General features: G+C 41.2%; 1 protein-coding gene across 1 annotated transcript in view; it reads right to left on the bottom strand.

Moving 5' to 3' along the window:
• Positions 1–2,260: 2,260 nt before the first annotated feature.
• NFXL1 (nuclear transcription factor, X-box binding like 1) overlaps positions 2,261–24,312 on the bottom strand; it is a 104,442-nt gene continuing 82,390 nt past the window's right edge. Inside the window, exons 19-22 of the mRNA XM_075930466.1 lie at positions 17,259–17,363; positions 14,878–14,964; positions 8,562–8,615; positions 2,261–4,725 (exon numbers count right to left, since the gene is read on the bottom strand). Coding sequence (XP_075786581.1) covers positions 4,552–4,725; positions 8,562–8,615; positions 14,878–14,964; positions 17,259–17,363 — 420 coding nt within the window. The 3' untranslated portion in view covers positions 2,261–4,551. The remainder of the gene's footprint in view (positions 4,726–8,561; positions 8,616–14,877; positions 14,965–17,258; positions 17,364–24,312) is intronic.

Genomic DNA, 24,312 nt, shown 5'->3' with positions numbered 1-24,312 from the left:
TAAACTGACTCAGGGCTTTCCTTCTGATTCAGCAAATGGACCTTTTGTCCCTGGGAAGTCCCCAGCCCTTTTAGAAGGTTCCTACTAGGACCCTATAAGACTGATGCGTGATTCTGATAAACTTTTAGCATGTATATAGAACTTTGTGTTTTTCTGTAATGCTTTTTATATTACTAAATATGCTTGCTTAGAGCTGTTTGACCATTGGAATCTATTTCTAATACATTGTTCATAGCCCTTGGAGATAGAGCAATGCATGGGCACTGGCCATTAGGCAGATTAGCTTGCAATGTAAGGCAATGAGAAGCAGGAAGCTGTGCAGTCTGAAAACTCCTTGTCAGAAGAAAGTGGAACATGAGTCCCTCCCAAGAGAGCAGTGATAGTTGGAGTTGGGAGATCTAACTGCTTACTACAGGGGCAGAAGAGGACATACAGGTGCAGTTACCATAAAACTGTATTTAAGTTGGACGTATATTTGAATAAAATGCATGGATAAGGAAAACAGTGCTGACATACCAGCATACTGGTCACAGTGAATATCATTATTAATTCCCTCCCCACCATCTCCCCTCTTTCAGCTCTCATTCTTTTGCCAGCACATTTTAATGAAATGTCATGAGTAAATAATGCCATATTCAAGTTGCCTGCTTTGGTGCTCAAGCTCCCTTCCTCTTGTTTCCCCCTTTTCATCCTTTTAGTTATTGTTTAAGAAAACCCATCAAATTAACTTTATTGACAGTGATTGGATCTTATATATGCTTGAGATGGAAAAGACCTATTAGGTCATCTTGTATAAATTTGCAACAGTACAGCATTGTCCTCTAGTCTACAGTAGACTGGTCAAAGCCCTGAATACAATTTTAAATGACAAAAAAATGCAGCTACCACCACTACTTCACTTGGGAGAGTAATTACACAGTTTAATAGATCTCACAGTATAAATTTATTCTAAGGGCGGGAGGGGGAAGAAGAGAGAAAGAAATCTCTCTTGTTCCTCCTAGATATAGCCTGGGAGGAAAGGAAAAGATAAAAATCAGGGACATAACCATCAAAAAGGGGAATTAGGGAATGAACAGAGTTTTTCCATTTTGATCTATAGCAAAGTTTACTGTTTAGGTATTGTTTTGCTCTTTTGTCATATTACTACTGAGAAAAAATTAATGATCTAAATTTTATTCTACATGTTTGTCTGACTTGATTTTTACAGAAGACTGTACAGTACAGCACGGCACTTCTGATAAATTACAAATCGCCAGCTGCCAAGGAGCTTACAATTTAAGGTCCTAATCTCCAAGATCCTGAGTGACTCCAGCAAGGTAACAAAACCTTTAATTCTCATTAATGCTAGTGTAGCCAAGGTTGCTTAGCTCCTTGCAGAAGGTATTCAGATTTGGAAGATGCTTCGTATTTAAATATATAGCTAAAAATACTGTATTTTAAGACTGACAAATAAACATGCCAATCAAACACTTCCCTTCTACTACTTTGTGTCACTTGTGCTGATAAAGACCTCTCCATATTTATCTTCTTTGCAAAATAAAATTCTTAATATCTGAATGTTTGTTCATTAAGTTGTAATGTAGTAGGTACATAGTATGGTTGCAAATATTTAGCTTCAATATTTTCCCAATACAAGTTAAACAATTTAGGTATTGAATAAACCATCGTAAGTGTGTTAGCTGCATGTTATACTTCCCAACACTTTGTTGCATCCATAAACAGACTAGCCTACTCTTCCATCATTAAAATGTAAGGAATGAAATGTATAAGATCACATAAGTGGAAGAAAAGTTAGTAATCTGTTACATTACAGATGCAGGTTTTTTAACTTGCGTAACATTCCTTGATGCCAGGAGTCATGAATATTTGGTTTAGCAAGCACTGCTTGTAGTAGACATACCAACTTTAGGGAGAATAAAGTACTAAGAATGTTTTTTTGGGGTTGAACTGTATTCCATTATTTTTTATATTTTGTCCATTTTTAGTTCTATCTTTCTGTCATACAAATAGATCAGGAGAGAATTAGTCCCTTATATACAAAAAAAGAATTTAGAACAGCAATGTGCTTTCCTACCAAATATGATTAAGAAAAACAAATATTCAACATGATCAATGAAGTAGCTAGTACTTCCCTCCGATATTGTACATCAAGTTGCTACAAAATACTTAAAGCAATCCATACAAAACTTCTGATGCAAGAGCAGGTCATATGGTTTCCTCTATTTGGAGAGATGAATTCTTTCACTTTTGGAAACATTAGTAGAGCTAAGCAGGCAGATTCTTTATTTAAACAAATAAATTGTAAAGTAACAGCCAATACTGTCGTAAAAAATGAGTTAATTTCCAGTACAATGAGAAATTATTCAAAGCCCTGATCATATTGACATCACGTCTGCTTCAAACAGATCCATAACATAATATTGGACCATGAAACAGACTATCTTCATATGTCTGTTTAAGGTAAATCGCCACCTCTTCTCACCTCTGTCTGCGTCAATAGGTAGATTTGGCACACATGTTCACAAAAAAAATACTGTTTGCTCTCTGGGCTGAAGGACAAAGTTCACATTTATGTTATGGATTTGGAATAAGACTTTACTCATTACTGAAGGAATCTATGAAAGAAGAAAAACCTGCGTGTTTTTCCCTTATACTGTAAAGGAAATTTGTTTAAAAAAAACAAAAAAACAAAAAAAAACAGGTGTTACAAGACAGCAAAGCTTTGAGATCCCATTCGTGCCTAGTGCATTTTTCAAATCCTTATGTAATAATTGATAACTCATAATATACATAGATATTTCTGAACAGTTTTTAAAATAGTCAAACTAAAATTAGCAATACCATTTAAAAAAACCTATAAAAACATAATCCCATTGTAACTGACCACCAATTAGTTTATTTTTCAATTTAGGTGGTAAAAAAAGAACCAATCATCTTTACTTTAAAAAAAAAAATCGAAATCTGGAAACGGCAACATTCTGCAACTTTCGATGACAAAATAGTTCTCCTGCTGTTAAACCAGAATTACAAGAAGGTATAAACTGCTTTGCAATATTTCACATGGAGCACCTTTAATAATATGGTCACATTCATCCTATGAAAAGACCAACCTGTGGCTTTAACTCATAATTCAGGCAAGTGATCTAACTGCCTTCAACAAGACTACTGGTCTATTTAAGAGTCTGGATTACAGAAGGCAGGCCCTTGTTTTGTTTTCACAAAACATTTTTGGTCATCTTTTGGAAAAATTTAAAATCAATATGATTTTTTTACTAAAGTATCATCATGGCAAAAAGTTAGCACAATTCTAGAAATTCATTTTTTCCATTAATATCTATTCCCTTATTTGAGATAACACTACTTCCCCTATAACTTTCAATACGGGTCAAATTTTAGGCATTATAGGTTAACAACATCCTTTAATATTTAAAAAAATGTCAGGGAAAGCTCATCTAGACTATTAAATATTTTAAATACAACTACCAAGAATCATCAAGATAACTTTACAAGAACACATACTCTTGAATGTTTGAGTAAATTCAGTTAACAGTTTGTACTGCTGTACGAGTAGTTAAATATTCAAACATGAACATTTAACTTGATTGACATGCAGGAGGCTTGCCTTCAATTTCACACTGCAATGTGCCTTTCTGCTTTGGGCAAAAGTGCCAATACACTATCAAGCAACGCACGAGACCAGCACAAGTCTGCAATTCCATTAGGCTTTTACTTTTTCCCCCCTCTTTCTTTTTTGGAGGCACAAAAAAAAAATTCAGGATTTGAACAGTAACATCAAACCCACTGCACTATCTGCAACTGAACAAATAAAGAAAATAATTTTTGTGAAGAAAGCTGACATTTCCCCATAACATCTTAAGGATTTTGCACAGACTTATAACCTGTGGATATGGAATGCCTAAGTCTTCTAGACCATTTGAAGTTCCTTATCAATAAATTGATAATGATAAAAGTTGCTGAAGGATGGATCTATTTTGTTTTGTATGAATTATGATTTATCTAAATCAAAGAATAAAAATAAAAAAGTACAAGACAATCTGCTATCCTAGGCAACACTTCAGTGTGCTGCCTTTACACCACTGAGTTGTGGCCTGGTGCCACCCCTTCACCATTACAGAGGAGGCCAGGCCAAATCTGAAAAAATGGTATTCTAATCTAGGGTCATACCACCACTCAACAACGCAGTACAACTGCGTAAAAAACCCAAAAACATGCTTAACATTGCAAAGTAGAGTTAATGAGAAATAATACAATATCTTATAACAGCTGATGAAACTGGTCAGAATAAACTGCAATATTACATGCACTATACAGCTTTAAATTACTCTATTTTGAATTAATCTTTTTGTGTTAGCTAAAATTTAAACGCTTCTCATTCTTTTTGTTTTTCCCCCATGACAACAATTATTTTGTTAGGAGAAAACTGTACAATTGAACTATAAGCATAAAGTTCTTTTATATACAGACTAACGTTCTAGTTGTAAGAGCTATGTAAAGACCAACTGATGTATATTACAAAAGATCAAAGTTATTTCAGTTGTTGTAAGCCACCAGCCATGCAAGCATCACAACAGCAACTCCACATACTGGCAGCATGATAAAATTCTTATACTTTTGCCACATTGATTGTTCAACTTCTATTTCATCCTTTCTTCTCTTGTTTTTTCGTCGTCCTTTTAACCGGTTCTCAAAGGCTTCTAGTTCAGCCTAGGTAGAACAGAAAATGAATAGGTAACATGTTTTCAGGATTAAAAACTTGGAAATAATAATTTTAAATGTCAATTTATGATGATCAGTTAATGGCTTATGAAACAGATCTATTGTAGGTGGGGTAATAGTACTACCTATTATTCAGACTGCCCCAAACTTCCCCTTTTAAGACTATTTCCAGTTGCTTGTGATATAGCTACATTTTAACCACTGGGGCTGAACTGTCAGATGTCTTCCTCATTGATTTTTTTTTCAGAGGGAGAGGAGAATTTAAGCCAAAACCATTCAGCCATTTCATGGAACACAGGTAAGGAAAAATGCACAACCCTCCCATCACTCTTTTGCAGTGACTCCCTGAAACTTTCATCTCCTTATTCTAAGACCTGTGTCACCCTTTCCTTCTTCAGCAAATGCTGAGGCTCTGTATACTCTCCATGTCCCTCCCCCCTACACCATTGTCCCCCATTTCCTTTCCATGCCAGGGGGTAGGAGTGCTCCCTTATTCTTCCCATGCCCTCATCTCCTCCCTTACTGGGAATCTATGTTATCCCCACAACTTGTCAGAGTTTCATGCGACTCCCATTGCCCTAATGCCAGGATCCCAGTTCCCATCCCTCCCTGCACACTTGCCAGTTCCCTCGTTCTCCTGCACCTGGGAGATGGATCATTCATAAAACGGAATGTATTGGGATGATGGGCAGAAGTGGGAGTGTACAATATGGGATGTATCATTCATGACAGGAAGTACTGTTCAATCCCTCTGAATCATCTGGCATTGGCCACTGGTTGAACACAGGATGATGGGCTTAAATGGACCATTGGTCTGACCCAGTATGGCCCTTGTTACATTTCATAATAGATTAATCAGAGAAGGGTGTCCATGCATGGGGTTCATTAGGAATAGCTGTTCTGGAATAACTCCCTATATAGCCAAGCCATTAAACCTGTAATTCTATAGTGATAAGCACCATAGAAAAGCCCATGGGGAAATGGTTCTATTGTCAGAGTCAAGTTTGAATAATGCACAGTAAACACAGCCTACAAAGAGCAACAAGATTAACACAAAATACTGAACAGAGATTGATTAGATCAGTACAATTCCTCCTGTGTACTATGAGACAGGGGTCCTGTAGAAAAGAACCCCAGTATGTGATTATGTAATTAAAAACTGAGTCATAATGCACACACTCACATACACAAAGAGGACAAATTAAGGTTGCATGAAAAACTAAAAATCCTAATTTTTAGGGCTTGAATTTTCACTTTAAATGGTTTTTTTTTGCATAAAACAAATAAAATGCAAATAAAAACAAATTTAATTATGTTCAACTTTACCAGCCTCTCATTAGCAGTGTTCAATCCCTGAATCTCAAATACAGAAGAGAGAGAAAAAAAAAAAAAAAAAAAAAAAAAAAAAGACTACCACCACTTGTGCTACAGGACTAAAAACATAACTGACCACTGCAGAAGTCTGTTAACCCAGAATAGGGAGTGGACCCCTGCATTTACAGGGTTATGCCGTTCAGCCTGGCACTGCTTTCCTCCCTAACCAGTGAGCACTGAGGAAGATCTGGCCCTACGTGGTGCCTCTGTGTTAAGAGTGGGGAGGAAGATAGGTTGCTAGATCCAGGTGCTGGGTTTAAGGGTGGTCTGTGGTGAGGGCAGGAAACTTGACAAAGCTCTCCTTCCACTCCCTGCTGGGAAGGTGTGGGCTTCTTCCCTACGTGATGTCCTCAAGAGGCCTGGGCCATGTGCTGTACACAGACCAGATTTCTTTCCTGCCCCATCTCATAGCTGCTCTAGTACAGTTTTCTTTTGACACTTTTTGGCATCATCCCAACTTTGGAAGGCTACCAAAATTTTCCTCGGGTATGTGAACAAAAGAAGAAAAATTACAATTTTATATCATTTCTAGTTTCAAGAGCATGAGCGAAGTTTCATGGAAAAAAGAAAAGGCACTTTCCACAGCCTGCCAGGTCTGTTGCAAAATAATGGAGGTGTGAAAGGTTCTCCAAAAACAGGTTGCAAGAATATATATACTTATTTATTTTAGCCTGTCTGCATCTGAGAGTCCATTTGTTCAAGAACTCCCCCTAAACTATAAGAGCTAGGACCACCAAATTTATTAGGCAGATTTCTCTTACCCTAACTTAAACCACAGTCATGATTTGATTGTGCCTGGAAAATGGGAAGTGCTGGGAATCGGACTTTTTTCTATAATATAGAAAGGGAGGTGGCAAAGAGGAGGAATGCAAAAGGGAAGGGGCAGAGAGCAGAGGGATGTGATACTGAGAGTAGCCACTGGAGACAGCTGCAACACCAACAGTGGCCAGCAGGGCTGGGGCTCAGCCAGCTTGCCTGCCAGTACATCAGTAGGGAGTCTCCCACCCCAAACTTGGAATGATCCCCTTCCCTGTGGAGAGCCTTCAGGCCATGGAAGGGTGTGGGCCCGCCCCCAGAGCCTGGGCCCCCTCCCAGACAGCCTGCAGGGTGTGAGGGAGGGCAGCTGAAGTTTGGGATCAGCCTGCAGAGTGCTGCTTCCCCCCCGGCCCCACAACAGGATGGGGAGCACTGCCACAGCCCCCTGAAGGAGCTGCTGGCCAGGAAGCACTGCAACAGCCCCCCTTGGAGGAGTTGCCACCAGAGCAGCGCCACCTTTGCTGCCATGGGTGGCCCTGATAAGCCCCTTCCCACTAGCCCCATCTTGAGTCCTGCACCTTCTACCTGCCTTGACTTCTGCACCCCCACCTCTTTCACCATGAGCCCCCTCTCATTCTCCTGCCCTGAGGCCCCTATCCCCTGCCTTGAGCCCCCCTACACGTCCCAATCCTCTGCCCTAAAAGCTACCAATCCTTGCCCCCTCCTTATCCCCAAACCCTCAGTCCAGCCTTCATTTTTAAAAACTACAATCATTTAAATGAAACAGGTACATTATTTATTTTCCAAAAACTAAAAAATTACTTCAGTTAAAGATCTAGGCAACACCAGGTACCTTTGCTAGTATTTAATAAAATTGAAGTGTTAAAAAAGGGTTGCTACATCAATATAACTAACCAAATATAATGCACTTATTTTAATAAAGCTTATACTTTAACCTTGTCAGAAGGAGAACGCACAACAGGTGATGTTTTATTATACTATAAGGTCCTTAAGAAGATTGCAGCATCCATTTAAATGCCTACAGGATCTGTTTCTGCAGCCAGAATTATTTTCCCAATTTTTTTCCATATTTTATAAATGTTTGATAGAATGTAAATAAGCAATTACAGGAAAAATATTAATTTAATACACATTTAAGAAGATATGAACACTGAGCTAATAATTTAAACATGTTATTGCACATACTTATAGATGTTTGGTAATGTGGAAGAAGACTTTGCCTCTTAACTACTGTAAGTCACTCATAACATAGGGCTGAGTTATTTGGGCCAGAATCTTTAGCTGGTATGAGGAATCTTAGTCCTCAGCATCTGAAGACAGAATGTACTTTGCAAACCTTCAATTACACATAAATGAATTAATTTACCAAGAGAACTAAGGTTATGTCGACACTACCATTTATGCAGCATTTATGCTCAGGGGTGTAAATAAATCACTGCCCGTCACAGGACACAAGTTACACTGACAAGTGCCAATATGGGAGAACATCATCTACCAGCATAACTTCTGCTGCTCACAGGAGCTGACACATATAAGTCAATGAAAGAACAGAGTGACTACATTAGAGATCTTAAAGTGACACAGCTGTGCTTCTAAAGTCTCTAACGTAGCCATGCCCTAGAGAGGCATGGGGGAGGGGAAGGTGCTGAGGTCAAGGGAAGAAGAGTTGGTACCTGTTGCCTTCGTTTTTCTTCTTCAACAGCAGCTTTGGCTTCAGCCTCTTTTATCTGTTCAAACACATACATGTCAGTTACCCATTATTTTGTTAGTTACTGATTATAATGTAACTTCTATTTTCATATTTCTCACAGGATCATTTTGGCTTTTCACAGAAAAAGACACATTAGAAAAATCTAAAACAAAGAAGTGTAAACTTCCTCCTAGGGGAATTTCTAATCCTATTTAAGTGGTTTGCTGTCTTTTAAATGATCAAATGAAAGACATTGTAATAGACTCTGGCAATGCGTGGTAAATAATTCACAACTATCATGATGCCCCCTCAAGTGAGTTCACTGATAAAGCAGAAGGCTCAAAACTTGAGGTGGGATTTTGTGAGTGTGTGTGTAAGTACAGGGGGGTCTGAATGGTCACCAATGAGACTGAAGAGCTAGGCAGCTGAACATCAGGATTCAGTTCTCAGGATGGCATGTGAAGCAAAGGATCAGCACCCTGGAGAGTGTGCCTAGACACCCGGAGATTGGGGCAGTGGCTGAACTCTGTTCAGGCCTGGAGGTTTAAAAAACCACTTGTGGATCCAGCGACCCTAGAGCAGGGGAGGGCAATAATTTGACGGGAGGCCACTCCAAGATTTTGGAAAGTGGTTGAGGACCACACTCTTCCATGATATTAATGGAGGAGATGTGGGATCTGGAATGGGGATTGGGTGCAGAAGGGAGACTGAAGTCTGGGAGGGAGTTGGGATGAAGCAGGTGGTTGTGACCTAGGGCAGGGGACTGGAGTGCAGGGGTATGGGATGTGACCTAGAGTAGGAGAAGATTGTGATCTGGGCATGAGATTAGGATGCCTGTTTTTGGAGGGGGAATGGATATAAGAGGGGGACAGAGGGCTTGCATATGTTGAGTGGGGGGCAGAGAGTTGGGGTAAGAAAGGGCTGGGGTGCCAGAAGCCCGCAGTGGCCAAGAGACTTACTTGTCAGCTGCCAAACTAGCCTGCCTGACTGCAGAGCTTAAACTGTTTCCCTGCCAGCCTGCCAGGCCATGAACAACTGAGCCTAGGAGAAGGGGCATGATTCTTCTTAGCTGCCTGTTATTCTAACAAGCAGCTCCCATTGGTTGGTTTCTTGCAGAAACCAGCCAATGAGAATGTGCTGGGGGCAGGGCGATTCCTAAAACTTCCTCCCTCCCCTCCAGTTTTAAAACAGAAATGGAGCTGTGCAGAAACCAGTGCAAGCTTGGAAGCCTGTTTGGGGCTCCCTGCTACTTCTGCGGGCCAAATCCGGCCCGCAGGCCGTATATTGTCCAGGCCTGCTCTAGAGGCTTAGATTCCCTTCCCAGCAGTATGGTGGGTAGCCAGCAGGGGCACTCAACCAGGTCTGACACATGCAACAGTCAGCACCTCTAAGTTCCTCAAAATATATGGAGTTTCCTGCTACATATATAATTCTGTAATTAAATTAAAATCTGGCTAATAACCTGAAAATAAGTGGTCTAGAGCCCAACATTAAACTTGAATAGATTATTTATGTGTATTCTGATAATTACAATGCGCTAAATCAAATGGTCATTCACATTGAAAATCCCTTCTCAAATAGCCCATAATCCAAGGAGAAATGCTAAAGACAAAGGGGAACTCAGAAATTCATACTATATATTAGGGATGTAAGCAACTAGTTGACTAATTGATAAGCATAAGCTTATTAGATAGTCAACTAGTCCCTGAACCAGTCCCTTCTCCCCTTACTTGCTGCCTCTATCAGACACTACGTCTACACTGCGTGTTTTTTCGCAGGAGATACGCAAATGGAGCGCTCCATTTGCGTATCTCATGCTCTCATTTGCATACCCTCTTCCGATCCTTTTTGTGGAAGAGGTATTAGTGCTAAAAAGCCCTGTGTAGACAGGGCCATTTGTTGGGAAAAGAACCCTTTTGCACAAGAGCCCTTATTCCTCAAAAAATGAGGAAAAAATTTATCACGGTGAAGATCACTGAAGGCCATTTAATAAGCAGTCCAATCGCCTTTGTAGATTTTCATCTATCCTTTTACACTGTTGAGGCAGGAAGCTTAGAGACACACAAAAATGGCTTACAGAAATGAGAAGTATATTAAACAAAATGCAAGGTTATATTATTTTTAAAAGATACTTTATAGGAAAAGTTTCATCCACATATTTGTACACAAAAAGTGTGGCCTTTTATGTGTACAAATACCAAGTACAGTAAAACTCCATTGGTCCGGCATCCAATGCTCCGACGCGCCTGATGGACTGGCACCATCGGGAACCCGCAAGTGCTCAGGGCAGCCAGACAATTGGAGCTGCTCTGCACCCGGCTTCCCCGATTCAGCCGCTGCTGAAACTGACCAGCAGCTGAACTGGAGAAACCAGGGGCAGAGCAGCTGGGGTGCTGCCAGGTTGGTCCCACAGCGCCAAGGGGCAGCACTACGGGACCAACCCAGCAGCACCCCAGCTGTTCTGCCCCATGCGTCCCCAAGAGCATCTGAGGTGCTGCCGGGTTGGTGCGATAGCACCGCCCCTCGGCGCTACAGGACCAACCCGGCAGCACCCCCAGCTGCTCTGCCCCAGGCGTCCTGTTTCAGTCGCTGGTGAAACTGACCAGTGGCTGATTCTGGTCAGCTGCTGCTCAGTTTGAGCAGCGGCTGAATCGGGGACGCCTGGGGCAGATCAGCTGGGGTGCTGCCGGGTTGGCCTCGCAGCACCGAGGGGCGGCGCTACCAGACCAACCCAGCAGCACCCCAGCTGCTCTGTCCCAGGCATGCCCAAGAGCAGCTGGGGTGCTGCCGGGTTGGTCTCGCACCACCGAGGTGCGGCACTACCGGACCAACCCGGCAGCAGCCTAGCTGCTCTGCCGCAGGCGTCCCCGATTCAGCCCCTGCAGAAACTGAGCAGCAGCGGCTGAATCAGGGATGCCTGGGGCAGAGCTGGACTATCGGAAGGGGGGGCTATGAGGGGTCTGGGGTGGCATCCCCGCACCCCACCCCAGACCCCTCATAGCCCCCCGTTCCGATAGTCCGGCACATCTGATAATCCAGCACCCCCTGGGTCCTAAAGGTCCCGGATTATCGGAAGTTTACTGTTTTTGGTATTTTACTGCCATCTAATGGTAAAGCATAAGCTCTGCAAGATGAGTTAGCCATCCATGATATAACAGTTAACCAGTCTGAAACAGAGCAGCAGAAAAACTGTTTCACAATAGACTACTGTAGTTAAAGTTGAACGAGGGAGAAGATTAACCAGAATGATCAGGGTTTGTTCCACTGAGGAAAAGGAAGAAGAGTAGGTAGAAAAAATATTAAATAGTTCTAAAAATAAGAATGCACATTTAAAGTAATTTCAAACTATTCAGCAATGCACATTCATTGGGCACTATTATACTGATTTGTATAGTTAAAACATGTCAGTGATTTCTGGAAACCGATGGTCACCTTGTAACCGTGCAAGATGACTTCTTTTGTAAATGTCTGCAGTCAATCAAAATGCTGCTCAGTCTTGATATCCTGCTCTGAACTGTAATTATGTGAAGTGTACATAACAGAAGTTAATTCTAGTTTGTCATTATCAAGCCTTCACATGTACCAGAAAGCTACCTAATAATGAGCACTTGTATAACACTTTCAGCTTCAGAGCAAAGAATAACACTCAACTCTGAGACAGATACTCAGTTATTCCATGTTCATCACGTTTGTAGCACCATTTGCAGTGAAATCTGGGAGTGCTTGACAATTAGAATCATAGAATACTAGGACTGGAAGGGACCTTGAGACGTCATCGAGTCCAGTCCCCTGACCTCATGGCAGGACCAAATACTGCCTAGACCATCCCTGATAGACATTTATCTAACCTACTCTTAAATATCTCCAGAGATGGAGATTCCACAACCTCCCTGAGCAATTTATTCCAGGGTTTGACTACCCTGACAGTTAGGAACTTTTTCCTAATGTCCAACCTAAACCTCCTTTGCTGCAGTTTAAGCCCATTGCTTCTCGTTCTCCCTCCTCCTTATGACACCCTTTTAGATATCTGAAAACTGCTATCATGTCCCCCCTCAATCTTCTCTTTTCTAAACTCAACAAACCCAATTCCTTCAGCCTTCCCTCATAGGTCATGTTCTATAAACCTTTAATCATTCTTGTTGCTCTTCTCTGGACCCTCTCCAATTTCTCCACAACCTTCTTGAAATGCGGTGCCCAGAACTGGACACAATACTCCAACTGAGGCCTAACCAGCACAGAGTGGAGCGGAAGAATGACTTCTCATGTCTTGCTCACATCACACCTGTTAATCCCAGAATCATGTTTGCTTTCTTTGCAACTGCATCACACTGCTGACTCATATTCAGCTTGTGGTCCACTATAACCCCTAGATCCCTTTCTGCCGTACTCCTTCCCAGAAAGTCGCTTCCCATTCTGTATGTATGAAACTGATTGTTCCTTCCTAAGTGGAGCACTTTGCATTTGTCTTTATTAACCTTCATCCTGTTTACCTCAGACCATTTCTCCAATTTGTCCAGGTCATTTTGAATTATGACCCTATCCTCCAAATTAGTCGCAACCCCTCTCACCATGGTGGTCTCTGCAAACTTAATAGGTGTACTTTCTATACCAATATCTAAATCGTTGATGAAAATATTGAACAGAACCGGTCCCAAAACAGACCCCTGCAAAACCCCACTTGTTATGCCTTTCCAGCAGAATATTCCTTCCTTGCGGGAGTACAATAAAATTGCAAAAAAACAGCAGAAAGTAAATAAATGTATCATGTCATTTGCTAATTATTAACTCTTGAGTATGAAAATATCAATTCTTAAACAGAAAAAGACTAGTCCAAGACTGCTGAAATGACTCGTAAGGTAATAGAAGTATTTTTCAGCTAAACCACAAACAAATATCCAGATCACTAGTTGCCATGTGATCACTGTTCAGCTGCTAGTTAGTTAGTGGTTTCAATACAGTGAGCGTGTGCCCACATCTCTAAAATTACAGTCACAAATTGTGGTTTCAGCAAGGCACCAAGGACAGAAGAAACAAATTCTCCTATTTCCAGTGACTGATTTTTCTAGAGCAAGATTAATGCATATCGATAGCATGAGAATGATAGTATTACAGCTACATGAGAGCTCAGCAGATGTCAGTCTCCTTAAAAGTTTCAGTCACACTGGCAATTCATAGAGACATTTTAACTGAAAAACGCCGATACGTAACAAGACCTGATCAAAATCCTTCATTAGACAGAGAAATGGTTAAATTCATCTTTCATTTAGACTTTCATAAATCCAGAATAATTTCACTGACTTCAGTTATTCCAGATTAAGGTTGATATAAATGAAATCCCAGTTTAGCCCAATGTGCTTTTTTCCAAACTATTGAGAAAATATTTTACAATTTCCCAGAGTTATTCTAACACATTCACTCTCTGACATGACTGGAAATCAGTGGCAGAATATCTTGATCAAGCAATGTTCCTGGGGGACAATACCCCTAATCATAACTACAAAGCTATATATAGTCTGAGGATTTCAAGGAAATATGTTCCTATTTCACAAAAATACAAAACCTTCCTATATCATTAGTATAAAAGTGGATTCTCCACAAGGTCAGGTATGTACAGGCAGTCCCCGGGTTACATGGATCCGACTTACATCGGATCCCTACTTACAAACGGGGTGAGGCAACCCCACACTAGCTGCTTCCCCCCAGCAGACCAGGGAGACGCGAAGCTAGCCCCCCCCTCCCCAGCAGACCAGGGAGATGCGGAGCGGCTTTTCTCAGCAGACACCTTAGCTTGAGAATAAAGGACTGAGGGAAGTGAGGTGTGGGAGAATAAAACTGAGCTCTGGAGAAATGTTTGGCTAGAGTTTCCCCTACAATATGTACCAGTTCTGACTTGCGTACAAATTCAACTTAAGAACACACCTACAGTCCCTATCTTGTACGTAACCTGGGGACTGCCTGTATAGACTTAAGTATTTTTCACGCTCCTCAAAGGCTTTGCCAGAGTAGGACACACTATTTGGTCCATAAAATAGGCTGACACATGAAAAAAAAATTATGAGTATTATTCTAGCATAACGCAAAGGTTCACTAATACATACTTACGTTAAATATTAACTCTGTCCACAAAACAATATAGAGAATTATTTTTCCACATTTAACCAAAACCAAGGGTCTGAAGCAACAGCTGTTAAACATGTACATTTGATTACATGATATTTCTTGCTGGTATTGTGTTGGAAGCTCATTTCTCTTTTTTCTGAAGCAGTGAGAATATATTATAACCACAAGAGAGACATTACCTCAGATGCTTTCCGTTTCATTTCCTTACACAACGTGTCACAGTCTAGTGAAACCTGGCCTTCTTGTACCTTGCTGCATTGTAATTCCTATAGGTATGAAAAAGTTTCAGATTTAGAAGTCACTCCTCTATCCAAAGTTCATTAATTTTCAATATGAACAATATATCAGATTTCTAACTGATGAAACGTGCGTTAAATAATGTTTTATAAAATGGAAAATAAGCTAGTTACAGAACATTTTCAAGTCTATAATTTTGTTTGTAATTCAGACATTTTCCATCTTCCTGGTAATAGTGAAGATCCGAGTATGAATAAAATTAATACCATGCCTTTTTTTATTAGCTGTTTTTGTATTTCACTAATTTCACTGTCCCCTCCTACCCTCACAGCCTCAGAAGTGGGCAAAGTTTACATAGCTATGTTATTGGGCAATAATGAACGTTACTCTGAAATAACTATGCAAGTATTTACATAGCAAGCCAGTTATTCCAAAATAATTTTGAAATAACGGACAGCTTATTTTGACATTTGTAAACCTCATTCCATGAGGAATAACGCCTCTTCTGAAATAGCTATTTAGGAATAGCAGAAGTGTGGACACTCCACTGCTGCTATTTTAAAATAGCTCCTCCCCCAGGACATTAAAAGTAATTACTCCCCAGTGCTTCCTGGGGTTCTACATCGAGGTAGCATGCACACATTACAGGGAATCCTGGAAATTAGTCCAAGGCCAGCTCCCCTACTGTAGACATGCTATTTTGAAATAAGCTACTTCGGAGTACTTCTTCCAAAATAATTGTGCAGTGTAGACGTAGTCTTAAAGAATTAAGGCTTAAACATAATGCAACTAGCACCCTGAACAATCAAGTACATTTTGTTTCTTACTGGGGTGTGAAAGAATTTAGTCCACTATATCTGAGAGCAGGGGCACTACAATTTGGAGAGCTATGCCCTTGGCTGGCATGAGACTTACTGGGTTGTTTATGGTGCAGCACACTTAGCTACAGGATACCTGACTACCAGAAACCTAGTAGTAGGTTCTAGCTAACCTATCTGAGGAGGGCGTGAAATCTATCAGGGATAATAAGGAGACAAAAGGGCAGATTCAGATGGGTTAGGAAAAAGATCTGACTACCTGAATCTTCTTGTGTCAAATAAACCAATTAAGGGCTGATAAGGTAATATGTGATAAGAGAGTGTTGGGAGGCAGGGAATTGGCCAACAAAAGCAGCATACACTTGCTGTACATGCAACATTGCTGGTGCCAGAATGCTCTTCCGTCACTGAGAAAGAAGTTACATCAGAAAAATTTCGATTCACGGTGATGTCAAAGAAGTTGTATTTTTGGGGTGCTCCTACTGAACTGGGACCCCATTTGTTCAGGGGTAGTGTGGTTGCAATAGGAGCCAAAAGGAGGCATAGTATCAATGGTGGCATCCAAATGCAGAAAGGGATGTGGGAACCCAACAGGGAGTATAGTTTAGTGTTATATATACACAAAACACTTCCTTATAGTCTTTTCTTCACAGGAGTTGGTGACTGGGTGTTTGGGCACAACATTGTGCATCTGACTTACAGGCAGGTGGCCTGTCCCTGTTGGAAGCTCACTGCTGCGCCTCAGTGGTAAGGCAGCTCTGATTTGGCCTGGGATAGAGGGGCATGTTCTGGAACCAGAAGATGCCCTCTTGTTTCTGTTGGCTAACAAATGGCCACATGAAAAGACCTGTCTATTACAACCCAATGATGATGCCACCATATTTGCACTCAGATTTACATAGAACCTTAGGTCTGTCAATGGATTCTTTAATGTAATTACATATACACTTCCCTGATCTCTGGTCAGAAAAATGTATGTGTTTCCTTTATCTGATCTAGATTTGAGCAAGACTTATATGCTAGTCTCCCAGTAGAGTTTATTTATTAATGGAGATTGCCTATCTCCTAGAACTAGAAGGGACCTTGAAAGGTCAGCCAGTCCAGTCCACTGCTTTCCCAGCAGGACCAAGTACCATCCCTGACAAACTTTTGCCCCAAATGGCCTCCTCAAGGATTGAACTCACAACCAGAGGTTTAGCAAGCCAATGCTCAAACCACTGAGCTATCCCTCCCATTTATACAAACCCACATACATTTGAAACAATTCACTGCATGGATCACAATATTTTTAGATTACAAAACTAACAATTTTACATCTTCAAAGAACCCATTCATACTAAGGGCAAGACCCTCAGCTGAGGTGAGTATTTTAGGTCCACTAAAGTAATTAGAGCTACTGAATACCAAATTTACTTCAGTGGTGATCATTCCCTATGGATGCAGATATAAAGCAAAGAAGGAAGTTCACAGATACAGCTCTCTCAAAATTACAGCATGGAATTTACCTTTTTAATTCTCTTGCATGGACATCTGATTTTAACCTTCTGGTTGCAATTTTGAGGACAATCACCTGAATGGCAAATCTCTTTACAGCGATGACCACAGGACAACTGTGAAACAAAGAAACTGGTTCTCTGCAACTGGACTTTAAAATGTTTCTATTTCAAACACAACATTTAAGCAAAAGTAGAACCAGGAGAGCCCAATTAATGTATTAATTTCCCACATAGGTAGTAACTAACTACATGAAGCTGTGAATGGGTGATGGGATGGATCACTTGATTACCTGTTCTGTTCATTCCCTCAGGGACACCTGGCATTGGCCAATGTTGGAAGACATGATATTGGGCTAGATGAACCTTTGGTATGATCCAGGATGGCTGTTCTTATGGTCTTAACTTGCTCATTAACATTTACTTTTTATTTTCTTCACAGAATTTTTAGTTCCTATTACTAGAAACCATGCAACATTCAAAGTATAATTTTTTATGGACTTCATTTTCACAACTTGATTGAAAACAAGATCCAGTTACTTTAAATACAAAATTTCAAGAAGTACAATATCCTCTCTAAAATTATACACAATACCACCATCACAACTCCAGTCATGGGGTGGGGGAAATAAGGGTGAAAAGGAAGGGGGGAAAAAAGGAAAGAGTTAAAAACTAAGTTAAAGAAGCTACTCTGCATTCACTACCTTCAAGTTATATATTTCAAATAGGAGAGAACAAAAACAGAAGGAAACGGAAATGTTTACTATGACATATTTTTGAACCATAAACTATACTATGAAGAAGCCAGATACACATCATCAAGCTTTTTGTTGTTTAGCCTCCTTTCAAGTTCAGACAATTTTAAGTGTATGACTTTGACAGACTCCAATTTCTTGTCTTTAGGATATGGGGCCTACAAACCTTTTGCCTATTATAAGTAGAAATCCCTTAAGATTACAAAAACCAAAATTCAATTGCCTTTTAATTTAATGATCCTACATGACAGACTTTTTCATGTTAACTATGTCTGTTTCTTTAGGTGCTCAGCAAAGATTTCACTCGTTTCTTACCACAGTACAGTGACTAATAAATTTAGGGATGCACCAAACAGTAATTATAGAGGTCAGAGAAGTTTGTCACTTGGGTAAAGAACGTGTGTGTGTGTGTGTGTGTGTGTGTGTGTGTGTGTGTGTGTGTGTGTGTGTGTGCGCGCGCGCGTGCCCGCGCGCGCACGCACACGCAATAACCTTACCTGGCAAAGCACTATTTTTAGACCAATGTTGGTCCAATCCCATGAATAGTTCCGAAGTTCGTGAAGTCACACACAAAAGTGCTACAAGACTCAGCTCCAACATTTTCTCTTAAAGTCTCCCACTGTTGCACTGCCATCAGTGCCTCATGGTGGGAATGCTAGCGTAAACCAGCTGCGATAATTTTAATCAACATGAGTAGGGCTAGATAACCATGTGCATTCAATTTAAATTAGATGTCACTGTTGCTGCCACCAGAGAAGCTGTGCAACTGTGGGAGAAAAAAAGCTTAGTATATAAGCTTAGGGATGCTGGCTGAGGGAGGGAGCTCCAGACTGAAGAGAGTTGGGGTCAGGTGGAGGGTTGGGGTGCTGAGTAAGACGTGGGCTTGTGGATGTGAAGGTGCAGGAGTCTGGGTGGAATGTATGAGGGGCTCAGGGCAGGGAGGTTGGGTGTATGATGGGCTCAAGACACAGATTAACAGTGTGTACACAGTGCAGGAGTGCTGTGGCAGAAGATTGGGGAAATGGGGGTGCAGGAGTTTGGGGATGAGAGAGGCTCAGAACAGGGGATTCTAGTGTATGATAGGCTCAGGGTTGGAGTCGGACAGTGCTGTGATGCTATGAGGCTGTGGCCAGATGGGCGCTCAGCCCCAATTGGGGGCTTGTTGGCCAGGCTTCATTTTTAAAGAAAGTATTATGTCAAACACACAATGTTTCAGCATTGTCTTTAGTTATGAGAGGGGCAGGGAACCTGTTTTGGGTCAGAGGTCACTGACCCACAGAAAAACCAGTCAGGGACTACACAAGTGAGATGCAAAAAAACCCCTCCAAACTCCCCTAAGGTTCACTGATGTGGCCCGACTGAGACACCTCACTCCCCTACCACTCCAGGCCCATGGGGGGAGGGTAGGTAGGAATGAGAGTTAGGCCAGATTAACTCTTCTGGAATTCCAGAGTTAGTGGAATTTGTGGGCCCCTCTACACTCTGAGGTGGGGCCAAAAATGAGGGATCCAGTGCACGGCTGCCAGTGAGTGGGCTACAGATGGGGGTGCAGAATCTGTGTGGAAAATAGGGTACAGGAGCAAGGAGGGGGCAGAAGCAAGGTACTGATGGATGTCTGGCCAGGGGGTAGGAGCAGGGTGCTGGTGGATGTGTAGGCAGGGTATTCATGGGGATCTGGCCAGGGGGAGCGGGCAGGGACAGCTCAGCCAGTAACTGTGGCATGTGCTGCTCCTCCTGTCCCCAAAACAGCTGGCATGCTTCCTCAGAAGTCGGAGCTGGTGCGCAGCCAGGGACTCCCCACCCCCCACTACACCACGGGAAGCTGGCACTACCTCCATTTTCCCAAGAGGTAGCACCAGCACGAGCTGCTTCTTGGGGATGGAGGGGAACAAAGGAGAGGGTCTGGAATACCTCAGGATTGACTGGTCGTGCCCCCAAAATCAACCAGTTGATCATGATCGATGGGTTGGTGACCACGGTTTTGGTGACCAAAGTAAGTTAAAGCAACTAGAAACAGACAAGAATTAGTCCATCATGTATGTCTCTGACGGGGGTTCCTATGTGTATGCAAACAACAGTAATCTGACAAACATCAGGCTCCATGGTTCTAGTGAACAGATGTCACTCTCAAATACCACCACCACTTCTAAATGGCACTCTTTTTAGCAGTCTCAGAAGCAAACTACAAATAAAGACATTCTTCCTCTCAAACCTAGTAGTGGACACTCAAGTTTAAAGTTAAAGTCCACTATCAGGGCTTTGATGGAAAGTTTATATTCCTCCTGCAATACCTTGTTGTATGGCCTTTATCCCCAGGACATTCTTTCACAAGTACTTCATTCACTTTAAAAAAAATTGCACAAATTACCTAAATTGTCAATATTTTATGTAAAGGCTCAGGTAATTAAATTGTAGAAGGAGAAACTGTACAGCGATAGGTAAAAGTTAGAATTATTACTTGTTTTTTTAGTATCATCTCTACTTTCAGGTATGACTTTCACCTTTATAGTGCTGGCACATTAGAATAAACTATACCTACTCACTAGTCATGTGTTACTGGTAAACTGTAAACCAAGCTCCTTTGTAATAGTAAATTCTGATCAGCATGAACACAAGAGTATGAGTGATATGTTCAAACAAACATAGAAACTTTTCAGTACTGTATATCAGAACACCTCTCTTTTAGAATTGTCCTAAACATTTAGAAATCTGTTATAAATAATAATCTAAGTACTCATAACTAATGGTAAAATTATAATTTCCTTCTTAAGGACATCTGGTTCTTGCTGCCAAATTAAAAAAAAAAAAACACTTAAAAAATGTTTTAACTTTACTAACATCTGTGACAATTCAAAGCCTTTGTGGTTCCCTAAAGCAAAAAAGATATCTAAAAGAGTGCTACTTGTACCAGACTATGGAAGTCCTCAGAATAGTTTGTACAACTGTAGCCAAAACACAACTATGAAACTTGGCAAAATTTTTACAGTTATTGCTATATCCTTTAAGCCATGTAATTAAGGGTCTTTCACAATTCCCAAAAGTAATATCAGACTTAACATTTCAAATACTGCATAATATTGTATTACCTTAAATTGCATCAATTCTGAAGTAAAAAAAAGTAGTATGCCTAAAAACTACGACTTAAGACATAAAACAGATATTACCCTTTAAAGTAGTAAAGTTCTGTAACTCTGGACTCTGGTGGAAGTTTTTTTTTTTTTTAAATAAAGCAATTTACAATAAGCAGCAACAAGGTCACTAAGCTTCTTCATACTAACACACAGACAGTCACTGGCACTTATATGAAGATTTCCTCTCACAATAAAAAGGAAAAATACATTTGGCAAAGGAAAACAAAATCAGTTTAACAGAGACTCAGAGTTAATCAGTGCTGCCACAACAGTATGTGAACTCATGGCACAATAGTATTAATTACACATTATGGAGGCATTATTTGCAGCACCATTGTTAAAGCTGATTTTAGTTTCATACCTGAAACTCTCATACTAATGTTCAATCGGTCTTTCCATTTTCCATTGGCTTTTTTTGAAAATTTAAACCATTCAACTTCCACTATCCACATCAACATTCTGACCTGAGACTGCCTATTAACATTTTTGGTCTCTGAAAGATTTCTCTTGATGGAATTGCTTTATATTGTGTCTCTCCGATTTTCAAATTTACCTAAAATTCCTCTAGTGGCCTTCATGCTTGTCTAGGTCCTTATTCCATATATGAATAGAGTATTTTCAACTAGGTTGTTGGGGGGAAAAGAACCCGATTTGACAGACCTTCTTTCAAAATCTCACACAGTATGCAGTCCTAGCAATCTCCCCTAATCTTTGACCAAGTCACTTAATCCTTGCCACCAGGGGCCACAGTTTACTCAGTCTTTTCAGACCACAAATAGTAAATATGTTCTGAGCTTGTCCTTTCATACTTTGCACCTGTTTTATATATTTCCTTTAAGGCTTTAATGGCAGCTTTTCAATGAACTTTGCAGATTGGTGGCCTGCTCCAGTTCCAATGAGTTAGACTAGGACAATCCAATAACTTTTTTTTTTTTTTTAAATAAAGAGCAATTTTACACTGGATCCTAAAATTTGTGGGACACTCACTAGAATTTTGGAGCTTGCAAGTTATGTAGTCTTGCTTTTCTTTCTGTATCAATGGGTCACTAAAGAAAGAAGTGAGTTACACTAGTTGAAGTAAGATATGAAGGAGGTTTCAAAAGAGGTGGAGCTGAGCCAAAGGAATATTCAGTAACTGTTGTAGAGACACAGGTACATTAGCAGATAGGAGAAGGAGATTTGAGCAAAGGACTCTTAGATTACCGAAGAGGAATATGAAAGGATTGAGTTAAGGAGGTAGATGCAAGGAATATAACTGAGTTTCAGAATGCTCCTCTTGTATCAAAAAAAATACTTCCATCAGATACTTATCTGAAGGAAATTGAGATAAAGCTACTTATTTACTTGCTCAAGATAAATGGGAAGGCTGAAGAGGGAAGAGCCACTAAAAGGAACAAACGCAGACTGAAAGCAGCAGAGGGAAGGAAGGAAAAAGAAAAAGAACTGTGAGCTTGGAAGGCTGTGTATGTGTTTTTTGTGAGCCTAAAATTTTGGATGGGAGGATTCAGAGCTATGGAAATGTTAGGCACAAAAAGGAAAAGGAGGATTCTCAGTCTGGGGTTAAATAAGTTCTGTGTTTCTTAGTAGGCTGGCATCACAAGAGCTGAGGGAACTTGGGAGTTTAAACTGTCAGGGCTGTGTGAAAGGAAATGGCATGAACTGATGAATGAAGAATGAACTGGTGGGTGTATGTAGGAGACAAGGGGAGTTTGTGGGGCACAGGTAGAATGGAAAAAGGACAGCCTGAGGTTAGGAGAGAACAGTAAAGAAATGGCAGAGGGATACATATTGTTCTCTCTCCCAGTTTTTCACTCTTGAGAAGTAGGGAAAAGATTGGGAAAGGTTGTCCCTAATTACCCAATCTCCCCCTCCTATCTGCTGAGAAGAGCTTCTCTAATCTCCCTGACTTCAGCACCCCTATTTCTCAACTTGATAATCCCATCTGCAATTGGGAAGGGAAGGACAAAATTGTTACTTGTTGCCCCTCCAGTTAATTTGGTACTAGTCACAGCTAATGGAGTCTAAGGTATTGAGCAGGGGTTGGCAACTTACAGCTTGTGAGCCAAATATAGCTCATTAGGCAGCCAGATATGGCTCTTTTGAAGCTGGAGCCCAGCTCCCCTTTGCTCCCCGCAAAGCAGGGAGCCCATGCTGGTGCTACAGCAGGCCTGGGCAAAATCCAGCCCATAGATGCAGCAGGGAGCCCCCAGGCAGACTCCCCTGTTTGCCCCACCCCTGCACCTACTCAGAAAAGCACCTGTGGGGCCACCTGTGCTCCACAAAGTTTGAGCATGGAGAGGAGGGGGAAGTGGTGCTTTACGGCTACTCCCATCCCTAGAACAATCCCACTGGCTGGTTTCTGGCCAATGGAAGCTGCTTGTTTCAAGAACAGGCAGCATGCAAAGCACCAAACCCCTCCGTTTCTTATTCACATAACATATGGCCACGCAGCCTATGCAGCTTAAGGGGTTAAGGGAAGGGCAGGCTCCTGCAAGAGAAATGTTCTGGGCTGCTGTTCTGGAATCTCACTGTTAAGTCTCCCAAACAGAGTCCTGTCCCCAGCCTACATAATCCAAACCCTCTGTCCCCCCTTCTGAGCCCATACCCCCTTCCACATCCTGCACCCCAATCCGCTGCCCCAGATCACAATCCAAATCCCTGCATGTCAATCCTGTGCCTTATATCACAACTGCCTCCTTCATCAAAACTCAGTGGGCCAACTCAAAAAAAGTTCCTCACACCTGCCATAAAGACAATGTTGAAATCTTTTCCCCACAGTAGCATGAGAAACTCTCTCCCAGGAACACACCCCTTGAAATGTGTAAGTAGGGGAAAGTTTAGATTGTCATCAGGTTTTTATTGTTTTCCAGGTTTGGAATCATGTCTGAGCAGGTTAATTGTTTTTCTCTTTTGTAACTAAGGATTACAGCCCAGGGATTCTCCGAGTCTCTTTCAACCCATGGCTTCTAACACCCAGTCATACAGTATGCTTGCAACAGTAGACTTTAAAAAAAAATTAAAACAAGTGTTTTCTTTTTATTTTAGTTAACTGGTATTGGTTGATTTTGGTGTCCTTAAACCTACGTGCCTAAGTTACCCGGAAAAAGCAGAGCCCCGCTGTTCTCTGCAGATTATCTGTTGGTTTTCCCAATTCCAAGCAAAATGGAGGTTGGGGTGGGT

Source organism: Pelodiscus sinensis, chromosome 5, assembly GCF_049634645.1.
Source record: "Pelodiscus sinensis isolate JC-2024 chromosome 5, ASM4963464v1, whole genome shotgun sequence".
NCBI classification, from domain to species: domain Eukaryota; kingdom Metazoa; phylum Chordata; order Testudines; family Trionychidae; genus Pelodiscus; species Pelodiscus sinensis.
The sequence above is the reverse complement of the archived record's forward strand: the minus strand, read 5'-3'. Positions and strand labels throughout refer to the sequence as shown.